The sequence below is a fragment of the Falco naumanni genome, chromosome 6 (assembly GCF_017639655.2).
Source record: "Falco naumanni isolate bFalNau1 chromosome 6, bFalNau1.pat, whole genome shotgun sequence".
NCBI classification, from domain to species: domain Eukaryota; kingdom Metazoa; phylum Chordata; class Aves; order Falconiformes; family Falconidae; genus Falco; species Falco naumanni.
This window is the reverse complement of record NC_054059.1, coordinates 23325898-23336770: the sequence shown is the minus strand read 5'-3', so window position 1 is coordinate 23336770 and position 10873 is coordinate 23325898. Positions and strand designations below refer to the sequence as shown.

The 10873-nt window shown below is 41.1% G+C and overlaps 1 protein-coding gene across 2 annotated transcripts in view; it reads left to right on the top strand.

Annotated features, from left to right (window-relative positions):
• Nucleotides 1-80: 80 nt before the first annotated feature.
• The window catches only part of SH3YL1 (SH3 and SYLF domain containing 1), a 49853-nt gene continuing 39060 nt past the window's right edge, over nt 81-10873 (top strand). Inside the window, exon 1 of one of the 2 annotated variants that reach the window (XM_040599245.1) lies at nt 81-182. In XM_040599245.1, the coding sequence (XP_040455179.1) occupies nt 182 (1 nt within the window). In that variant the 5' untranslated portion in view covers nt 81-181. The remainder of the gene's footprint in view (nt 183-10873) is intronic. The other variant, XM_040599246.1, reaches the window with a different exon arrangement.

Genomic DNA, 10873 nt, shown 5'->3' with positions numbered 1-10873 from the left:
CGGGGCCGGGCCGGGCCGGGGCCGCTCGTGGGGGCGGGGGCGGCCCGCAGGCAGGCGCGGTTGGCAGCCGCCGCGGCCCCGCCCGCCTCACCTGCGGCAGGTGCGCGCCGCGGCGCGGCCCAGTGCGGCGGCGGCGGGTGGTGGAAGCGCAGCGCAGCGGGGGTGCCCCGGCCCGGGCAGGAGTGAGTATCCTCGTGGGGGGCAGGTGGGCTCCTCAACGGGGGAACCGCGGCGAAGGGCTCCCGCCCTCCTCGGCTGCCGCCAGGGCTTTACCCGCTGAGGCGGTTGCCCGCTCCGTCCTGCCCGCCGCCGCCGTCTCATCGTTGGCCACCCGGGCGGCCGGCCGCCTGTCCCGCGAGCCCCCGGGCAGGCATGGCGGGGGGTCCCCGCCGCGGCAGCCCCCGGGCGGGCATGGCGGGGGGGTCCCCGCCGCGGCAGCCCCCGGGCGGGCGCAGGGCGGAGCGAGGCCGGCCGGCCCCTTCCGCGCCGCTGGCGTTGCCGCCCCCGGGGCTCCGGCGCCCCGAGCCGGGCGGGTTCTCCCCGCAGTTAAGCAGACGCGGTCCCCTACTGCGAGCAGCGCTTGGCGTCCCAGCTAATGCCGCGTCTTGTCCGGTGCTGGGCATGTGCCGCGTCCTGCGTGCAGAAACCTAAGAAGCGTCGAGTACGTTGTTGGCCTCAGCAGGCTGCTGGCGAAGCTGAGCACACGCGCTCGTCGCTTGCGTTTCCAGGCTGTTGATTTTTGGGGGGTTTGGGGTTTGGGTTTTTTTTGGATTTTTTTTTTGGGGGGGGAGGGGGGGTTGGTTGGTTTGTTTGCTTATTTGTTGTATCTGGCTTCAGCTGTTGGACCATTCTGCGCCTGGCTGGGTTCCTGGGGCGGGCGGGGCTGGGCCTGGCAGGATTCCTCTGCTGCTCCCAAGACTGGTTTGCCTGGTTTTTCAGTTAAGATGCAGCGCTTTGGACATTAAATAAAAACATCACATTCTAAATTTTGTGTCAAATCTGTTAACTTTCAAATGAAAGTGATGGCTAACTAACTGTTAAAACCCCAAAACAGTATATAACGTATTTTCTGTGGAATTGAACAAATAGCACATTTCATGTGACTATATATGCTGGCATGCATACATCGCTTTTTTTTTTTTTTGTAAGCGCAGTTGTGCAACTGCATTTTTTAAATATTTATTTTACTTTGCAGTGGAAATAATCTGTAAACAGAAACCTTGATTCGTTATGCAGAGTACCCCATATGCACTGCAGCACCCTGCTATGGCGCAGGTCGGGTTGTGGGTGCCAGGAGCGCCAAGGGGGGTGTCAGAAGGGTGCCATGGCATCAGATGTTGCCTCGGTGGAGGAGAGAATGGCAAGATGGGTTGCTTGTAAAATTCTCGCATGTAGCTCTGCCACGTTGTATAACCTGAGCAGTGCTGAGTGCCTTTATTCCTGCTTTCTATCAAGTGGAGCGCCTTGAGGTGTCAATATAGGAAGCAGATTTACCACCACCTTTCTGTGTATTTGTGTGTCAGGGGTAAGCATGGCTGTGCACAGAAGTGAGTGCTTTGAAAGACTGTTCTAGAGTTCATATGAAAAATGGTTTTTGTATGTATGTATGTTACGTGTAGGTATGTGCCAAGCTTTCACTTTGACTCAAAGTATTTCATTTTTCTGTGTCATGTGCAGGATTATCTTAAGCATTGTTCTGCATTTTCAGCCCTCAGTAATGGAAGAGTCAGTGTACCTTCTTCAGTTAACATCAATTTCATACCTTTGAAATGAACTTTAACAGAATTCACTGTTTGTCTTGTATCATAGTTTCTCACTACTAAAAATTACTATTTCTGATGTGCTAAGCTGTCTATATTATGGGGTTTTTTTTAAAAAATATCCATTACATTGTTGTAAAAGAGCCTGTAATGTGAGGCTGCTAAGATACACTGGGTGACTCTGTGGGAGAGAAATGTTATTGTGAACAAGACAGTCAAAGAGTTTAGATAGAACTAGGGCTCTTCAAACTCTTGACTAATAAATGCCAAGCACTTAGACTTCTCTTTTTTTAATGCTTATTCCTTTTAGTTTGAACAAATGTTTCCTGTGTGATTAATTGTAGAAATTAACTCATTTTGGGAATTAGTAACTACTTTGAATGCACATAGGGAAGTGGGACATCTATGAAATGATGAAATAAGAGGGTCTGAATGATAGTGACAGTCTTACTGATAAAGTTTTAAATATTTATTCTGCAGGAAATAGCTGGAATATTTTAAGGTACCCACATATTTTTCACATAGTTATTATTGTAGTGCACGTTGGAGTTGTAGTCTAACACTTTTATTCTCTCTGTGCTTCTGTCCCTGGTGAGAACATGAACAAGATGGCTTATAGGGTTTTATAAAAAACACAGCTTTGTTTTAGTTAAAGCTTTCTTGTACAAAAGTTAATGTACTTGTTTACCTGTTTGGATTGTCTTGAAGTGTATTCTTTGTGATTAAAATAGAGTTAGAGAACGAAAGCTGGGATTCCCCTTGGGATTTTCCCCTTACCCCCCTGTCTAAATTTCACATACCATACCAGCTCTTGTAGTAACATGAGGAGAAATAGGCAGAACTGAATTCCTAGCTCTGACTTCGCTTCGGTCATGCTACTTGCCTTGCTTGGGGGGCAGCACCCAGCCCCTTTGGTACCAACTGTTTGCACATCAAACATACTACAAGTGTATAAACACTTGCTAGAAGTCTTTTAGGTCGACAGTTTTCCAGGGCTTGGGTGGCAGGGTGGATAGATGCGGTGGCATGTTTTGAGCAAAAGCCTGCAATTCTCATAGTACAAATTCTTGTAAGAGTTCACTTGTTAGTCTCAGACAGCCCCCAGGGTAACTCTGCCTTCGGTGTATGTTGTAGAGCACACCACTGTCTCTGTATTCTTGAACATGTAGTTTTCTGACTTTCTACAAACTGAGTGATTTCTTCCCCATGCCCCTTGGGTTTATCCTCTGTCATAGTACAAAGGCTACAACTCAAGTTGTAGAACTGTGGACTTGGGATTTTAGCAGTCATGTAACTGCTAAAAGTTACAAGGATTTTGAAGACTTGTAGCTACAGGTTTTCTCCTGCTCTGCCTCCTGTGCAGTTGAACAGATGTCTGATGTGCTCTTTGGAACAAATCCTCTGATTCAGCTGTTACCTCAGGCAGGTAGTGACTGTCTTCACATGCAACAGGTCCTTTAGAAATAAAGAGGCATTACCTAGTTGAAACACCTTGCATATACAAAGGGAATACCTTTTTCTTTGAAATGCGTTGTTCAGCTATGTCAGTATGATTTTACCCTCATGTATTCCAGCTCTCATCAGAAAGTTCATCCTTCTAGGAGATAAGAGGAAATTCAGCATCTCAAATTAGAATTTCCTCCAAACTGACCTCAGTACAAAAACTGCTGGGAACCCAACTCATCAAATGCTTTTGATAATGTGGATGTTTCTGTGTGTTACAGGTTTGGTTGGTTTTTTTTTTATTATTTTCAAATTCCTTGACTTTTCTCAAGGAAATAGTTGTGGGATTGAGGACTGATATCCATTGAGTTACCAAGTGATACACTTGGTGTTCGGATTAGTTAATTCCTTTGTTCAGAAAACTAAAATAAAAAATACACACACAATGAAACTGTGAGGTTGTTGGTTGGTTGGTTTGTGGGTTTGGGGGTTTTTTTGGGGGGTTGCACATTGTGGGGGGTTTTAAGCTTTAATGACATGGGTATTCCGTATGAAAAATATTGAGCTGCCATACGTAACAAGTAGCAAAATCTGAAAAGGCAGCTTGCCAACACTAGCAGCTGACCAAAAATCCTGTATGCTTTTGGACACTATGCCTGACAATATTCACACTGACAAAGGTAACAGGCATAAATACTTTTATCATATTCCATACAATTTGATTTATTTAGATAAGCTTAGTCTCTGCAGAGGCTGTTTTTGGATGTGTTATTTTGTGTAGTTACTGCATTTCAAAGAAATTTTGCTTTGCCTTCAGAAAGGTCATCAGCTAACATCTTAGTTTATATCTCTAAGCTTGACTTTACAACATCCTGTGCTTAGAGGAAAACAGTCTAAAAACTTGACCAGAAAGGAAGTTTTCTCCTTTAAAACAGTCATAGCAGAAAGCCCAAAGTCAAAGTGAGGTACTTGTGAAGGCTGCAGAAAGCAATTGGCCTTGAAATACCAGCTAATCATAAAAGCAGTACAAGTGCAGGAAGCTGGGGGTGAAGCAGTTTCCCTCTCCAGGTTCAGAGTTATCAGTTACATGCTTGTAATAATACTGTTTTCCTTCAGGTTATCTTCAGAGCTATTTTGATTTCCATAACTCACAATAATACCGGGTTTAAAAAAAAAAACCAAAACATACAACAAAACCCACCAAAATCCAAAACCCACAGATGACAACAAAGGAAGAAATCTACTGTCTGTCTCCATTATTTCATTTCCATCAATGGAAAGGCTTCTGTGTTTAAGTTGTTCTTTTTTGAATAAAGACGTGTGATTCTGTAGGGTTTGGGTTGACTTCATACTGCGTATTTGCATACCAAAATCCAAATCTTGATGACTGGGTTTCCCATCATCGTTGTCTGACTTGTTTTCTGTCTTGGAATAAACATACAGATGCAATGCAAGATTCCGTACAGGTTTTCAGAAGTACTAATCTTTAAAATGGCATTTGTAATTCTTTCCTTCCTCAAATTGCTGTGATTTAAATATATAAATATATATATGTAATTTTGGAAATGCAAACCTCATAAATTTAAGAATGGTTTGTTGTTATAACCCTCTCCCCAATTCAATAAAAAAAATAAATCTTCAAAACACTAAATAGCTTCATGTAGTGATAGAAATGTCTGTGAGATTCTTGTCTTTGAGAAATATAACTGGCTATTTTCCTTTTAGAGAAGGTGCTATTTTATGTGGCATTCCTTTTTCATATTTGAGTTCTTGACGGCTGAATGTAGTTGTAACTTTAGTACGCTGATGAGGTTTACCCTGTGCGCAGGCTGTCATTAACAGCTGACTTTAGCAGGTTATTGCAGGTGACACAAGGAAAAACAAGCTGGTTTTAACATGGGTAAGAGTGTTTGGGTTTTGTTTTTTTTAAATTTTCACCTTTATTTGTAAGCACCATTTTGGTTTCAATGCAGTGTTTGCAAAGAAAAATCTCCTTGTTCTTATATTTCCATTAGTCTTGGGTAAACCTTAAAATACTTCCACCTCCTTGTTTTCTGTATGCTGAAGGCTGCAGGTTCTGTGGACTTTTCTGCTCTCTTCTCCCTTCCCTACCAGCAGCAGCTTAATGCAGTGCCATCCAGTAAACTTCTTGTTATCCAGGGTAGGGAAGGAGGAAAGAGTAGTTACGCTAATTTACAAAAATCTTTAAGGTTGTGAAAGCACACAGTAGTCTTCCAGTACAGCTCAGCTGCCAACTCTGCAAGGCCGTGTAGTTCCTGCTGTCCTACTTGTACCCTGGCATAACTCAATGCTACTTTTTTCTTAAGTTAGGTAAAATAGTTTTGAAACAACGTCTCACATGTCGTTCTAGGAATTCCAAGTACCAGATGGATCCCAAGGCTAACGCTGGCTACCACAGTACCACAATGTTACACATTTCTGAAACCAAAATTGCATTCAGCTGTAATTCTGAATTGAAATATCTTGTTTAGGCTCTTTTCCAACACTGCAATGTCTTGCTTTTCAGGTTTTTCTTTCTCATTAGATGTTCTTCTTTGACTGGGCTAGTTCTCATGTTTGTGAATGTTCTTAATCATAATTTTGAATGTTCTCTGTTCATACAAGCTTTTCAGTATTGATGTTGCTGCTTTAACCATGGGTATTTGCAAATCAGTGATGCTTTAATGTATTCTTGTGCTGTTTCTGTGCTTTTCAGTGAAGTGAAAGCGAAGGCTGAATTACTGAGCCTTGTAAAAGGTATTTGCCATTGTTTTTTCTCCCTTTTGTAACCAAAAAAGCCCCAAACTGCCTTCCACCAAATACTTCAAAGCTCATACATACATGTGCAACATATATATCTGAAATCTGCATATGAGGCTTTTTCTCCACTGTACCATCGACCTTCTTTGAAACTGTACTCTTGATGTTCAGGTTCTCATAACGCCACCACGCTTTATTTCATCTGTTCATATTCAGCAGCATTTTGATTATATCAGAATTAGTTAGAGCTTTTAAGTAAAAAGGCTTTATTTATTCTTTATTACACCTTGCTCAGATAATTTCACCAAATGTTCAGCCAACACATTATTACTGTTAGTCAGAATGTAAATTAGAGGCTGACGCACTTGCCTCATCAGCTTACAAATTAAGCAGTTAATCAATTTTCGTGTGATATTCCCCCATGGGGTTTGTGTTTGCTGACTCACATATGCTCAATATCTTCTTCTTTCAACAACAAGCAGGAGTCCAAATGAAGCTTGCTCCCAGCTGGGCATTTGCTGGTCATGGCATTCCAAATACATCAGTCAGTGTATCCTCCTGATAGATACTACTGTCGTATTGCTCCTGGTTACCTCTTTCCTGAGCATTACTTGAATACAAAACAGACAATTATAGATGCATACTTAAAAGCTAATAGTGAAGACAGTGCTACAGGATTGTTCCTTGTGTTCTTGAAGGGGTAAATGGAACATGGAACTTCTGCTTATTTCTAAAGATTTCAAACAGTATTTTTATTAAAATCAGATATTTCTACAACATCTGTTCAATAGACTTGCAATATTAAATCGGTTTTTATGAAAATAATTTTACAGTTCAAATACTAAAGTAAGCTTGAGGGAGAGGGAGGACAATTTGATAGGTGAAGAGAAGTTTAAACCGTTTTTGATGTCACAGAAATTCCACTTCTGGTTGTCTGTTTTAAAATTGGTCTGATTAAAGTACATACAAACACAACTTTGTCCCTAACCTTAACTATAATCTTTAGCAATTTTATTTCTATCGTATTTTGAGACAGATACCACCATTTCATAGTGCAAACCTCCCTGTACTTCTCTTTTTTTTCTCCGTAAAAATGTAAATAGCTAGATATTAATTCTTTGGCATATTTGTGCAATTTTCTACTTACTAGGTTTTTACTGAAAAAGCATTATGTGCTTTGCCTTTGGACAAAGTTTTACAGAGCAGATTGATCTAAAATTTAATAGTAAGAGTGAGGCCTCACCCATGCTACATAGCTAACCATTAAACTTGGCATTTTTAGTGTTGATTGTTGCCTGTGTCCTTATTTGAACTTGAATTCTGTCAACAAAATCTCATGTGGCATAGCCAAAGAGGGAGAGCCAAATCTCTCCCGTTCCTTAGTGACAAAAATACTACATTTCTTTTGCTATGGCTCTAGTAATATTAGCAAAATGGGAGTCTAGCTGAGCTTCACCAAGCATCATATTATACATAATTAAGATTAGGGTGTGGACTTGTTTTGTCATCAGTTCCTCAAGACCCCTGTAGGCATCCTGCCAGTTCCTTAGTAACTGTGTAACATTCTAGAAGTAAGTAAAGGAACTCAAAATGAGCCACTCTGGAAAGAATCATATGGTAGCCACTTTGAGTAACTGTGGCGGTTTTCAGCAACTGAAGTGTTAATCAGTTGGCTTGTTGATACTGTCCATTGTTACTAAACCTTTTCTGTGCAATGCTTGCTTGCCAATTAAGGTCACTTTAATTTTCATACCTGTTGCTGTCTAAATTAAAGTCTGGATGCAAGTCATCTTACTTTGTAACCCTTCTTTATGAGGTGTAGCTTTGAGCTCTTCAGGTGGCAGTGTGTTCAACCTCTTCCCTTTTTCCTTCTCTCTTTTCCCCTATGTATTTCTACTGTGCTTTAGAAATACCACCCATTTCTTAGCCCACTTCTGAAAGCACACAAATCTGGCTCCAGGCAAAGTAACTGGCAGAATGTTGTCAAATCCCTCCCGCTCTTTTAGTCCGGCAAAATAATCCTGCATTGCTTCAGTCTGTGGCAGGAAGGGAAGAAGCAAGGGACAATGGAAGTGTGAATGCATGTAGATACCCAGGGAATGCAGAAACAATATTGATGTAGGAAACAAATAACACAGAGAGAAAATGAAGTTTCTGCCGTGATTTTGAGGATGGGAAGTTAGGTTATTCTTGTGCATACTGTTGCAGTGTACAGCTGGATGAGGGATCTCTCTCCATCTCTCCTAATCAATACTGATAAAGGAACCCCCCTTTGGCACAAAAAAATATACCCTTTTAGAGGGATTGGAGGGGAAATACATAATTTTCAGTTTGCTTGAGTAACACCGTTTTTCTGTGCAAAATTTGCATTTGGGAATACCATGTTTCGAGTTCTAGCGCAGATAAATCATAGAATAGTTTCGGTTGGAAGGGACCTTTAAAGGTCATCTAATCCAACCCCCCTGCAATGAGCAGGAGCATCTTCAGCTAGATCAGGTTGTTCAGAGCCCTGTCCAACATGACCTTGAATGTTTCCAGGAATGGGTCATGTGCCGTTTACCTGGGCACCTTGTTCATAATAACACCATCCTCATTGTAACAAAAAAAACCAACCGAACAAACAAAAAACAAACAAACAAAAAAACCCAAAACCCCAACCCAGCCAAAAAAACTTCTTAATATCATCCTAAATAGCAACAACAGGATAAAAAATAAGTGAGGTCGGGAAGTCATTGAGTCTTCCTAGGTATCTTGTGAAACTTTCGAAGTAAACACCGAAAAGGGTTACTTTGACATTCTTCCTCCTGCCCTAAGCTGCAACCAAAACCTGATTTTGAAACCAGTTATGTATTGAGAGTTGAAGGAACAGTGAGGTGGTAACTATTACTTTTGCTGGCTCATGAAGTTCAGCTTTGAATTGTCTTCAATGAAACAGGAACTCCTACGTGCACATAAACATGCACACACTGTCTTCTGGTAAACCATCAAATCTTTCTGAAGCAATTCTGAATCTGAAAATGCATATGAAAACTGTAAAGCAATTATTTTTTTCCCAGTGTTTTTACTGATCTCTTTTTGTTTGCAGACTTTTAGGTCTGAAAGCATCCCATGATTTTTCAATGGACTTTGCTAAGGGATTTATCTTCTTATCTGCTTGAAATATAGCTTGTGGTTTTTTCCCCCTTTTTAGTAATAAGAAGTATGAATTGGAGGTTTTCCTCCAAATTCTGAGATTGCCCAAAGAGAAGCAAAGGGGAGGAAGGAATGCATACAAAGATAAGGAAGAAGAGAATGAGAGGAGAAGATTTTTATTTCTCTCTAATCTAGAACCTGGATAATGCTTGCTTTTGCTACGTAAAGTTTTTATCTTCTCAATGTTTTTTATCTCTGCTGTACACGTCTTATTTTCATTGTCTTGATCACTTTGCCAGGAGTCCTGCAAGGTCAGGCATGTAACTGTCTATATGACCACAGTTAAAATGAAGCTTATCTTCCACTTTAAATCATATTGAACCATAAGAATAATTAAGTACCAAGAAATGTGTGTCTTGGGTAGACTGGGTAGGTGACCCTCCACAAAATCAAGACCTCTAGACATAGAAAATAGTTTAAGTGAAAACCTTCATACAAAAGTGTTCACTTGATATGCAAATGGGCATGCACTGTGTGTTACAATGTTAATTGTAAGTTATAACATGCTAAAAGCATACTATTCATGCCTTTTTGAGAAGAATGGTGTTGCAACATGCTTTTTGTGACTACCACAATATATCTCCACACAAAAGCAAAAATCTTCCTGTTTTTCTCTTACAACATGCTCGTAATGTTTCCCCTCTGACCTTGAAAATGAAATGTCAAGTACAAACCACAGAAGTAATGGAGACATTTACTCCAGCCTGGTTTGTTGATCTACCAAAAGCAATTGTCTGTTCATGTTTTGTTTGAGTTACATTGGTCTCTTCATCTCGCTGTGACTGCGTAGCCAGGTTCCAGCCTGACCAACCAAGGAAGAAACACACATTCAAAACTCCTGCAAGCTGGCTTACAGTTTTAGTGCCATAACAGTCAGAGACAATGCACATGCCAATAGCTTTTTCAGAAGGTCCTTAGGTCTTAGAGCTTCACCTTCCCCTGCGCTTTCACACATAGGGATTTGGCCGTCATCTTAGCTTTCTGAAAACAGAAGGGATAATTAAGAGATAGAATTAGTGTGTCGTCTCTCTGTTCCTGCAATAGAGTTTAGACTCTTTTGCATTTTTTTCTTTTTGCATTTTGCGTCGGTTTTCTCCTGTTCCCAGAGAGACTGGTATTTCTGCACAACCTTGTGATGCCTGCTGTCACTTCAAACTCTCCAATGTTAAACCTGCTGCATTTTCACCAAAGCCGAATGTTGCTGGAAGCTTTCACAGGGTAATTAGTTCAGAGACTCAGCTGTCAAAATCTCATATTCTGGGAATCTTCCTTCTTCCTTGGAGAACATACTAAAAGAATATACTTCACTGTGAAAAGTAGAGGTGTAATTCTTATTCTAGTCAGTGGAGCCTGGACAGAAACTTGGCTGACTTGCCGCTGAACATTTCACTTACTCTGAGCTGAATTGCTGTCCAAGCTTCATTGATTTAATCGCACCTTCTTGGTTATGGGTGGGAATGTTGCCCAGAGTGAAGAGGTGAATGAATATTCAGGGAACACCAATTTTAAAAATGAGGCCACTTTTAACTGAGTTTTTTCTCATTGCGTGGTCTTTTCTATGTTTTTTGTGATTTTAAGAACAGTGGAATTTTATGGATATGCTGTTGCTAATTCTTTTCAGGGACACGGCATGAGGCTAGATGCCTCTTTGGTCTGACAATATATTCATGTGTTACTGGGACAATTTGTTGCTGATAAACTTGGAAATGGTGGGTGTT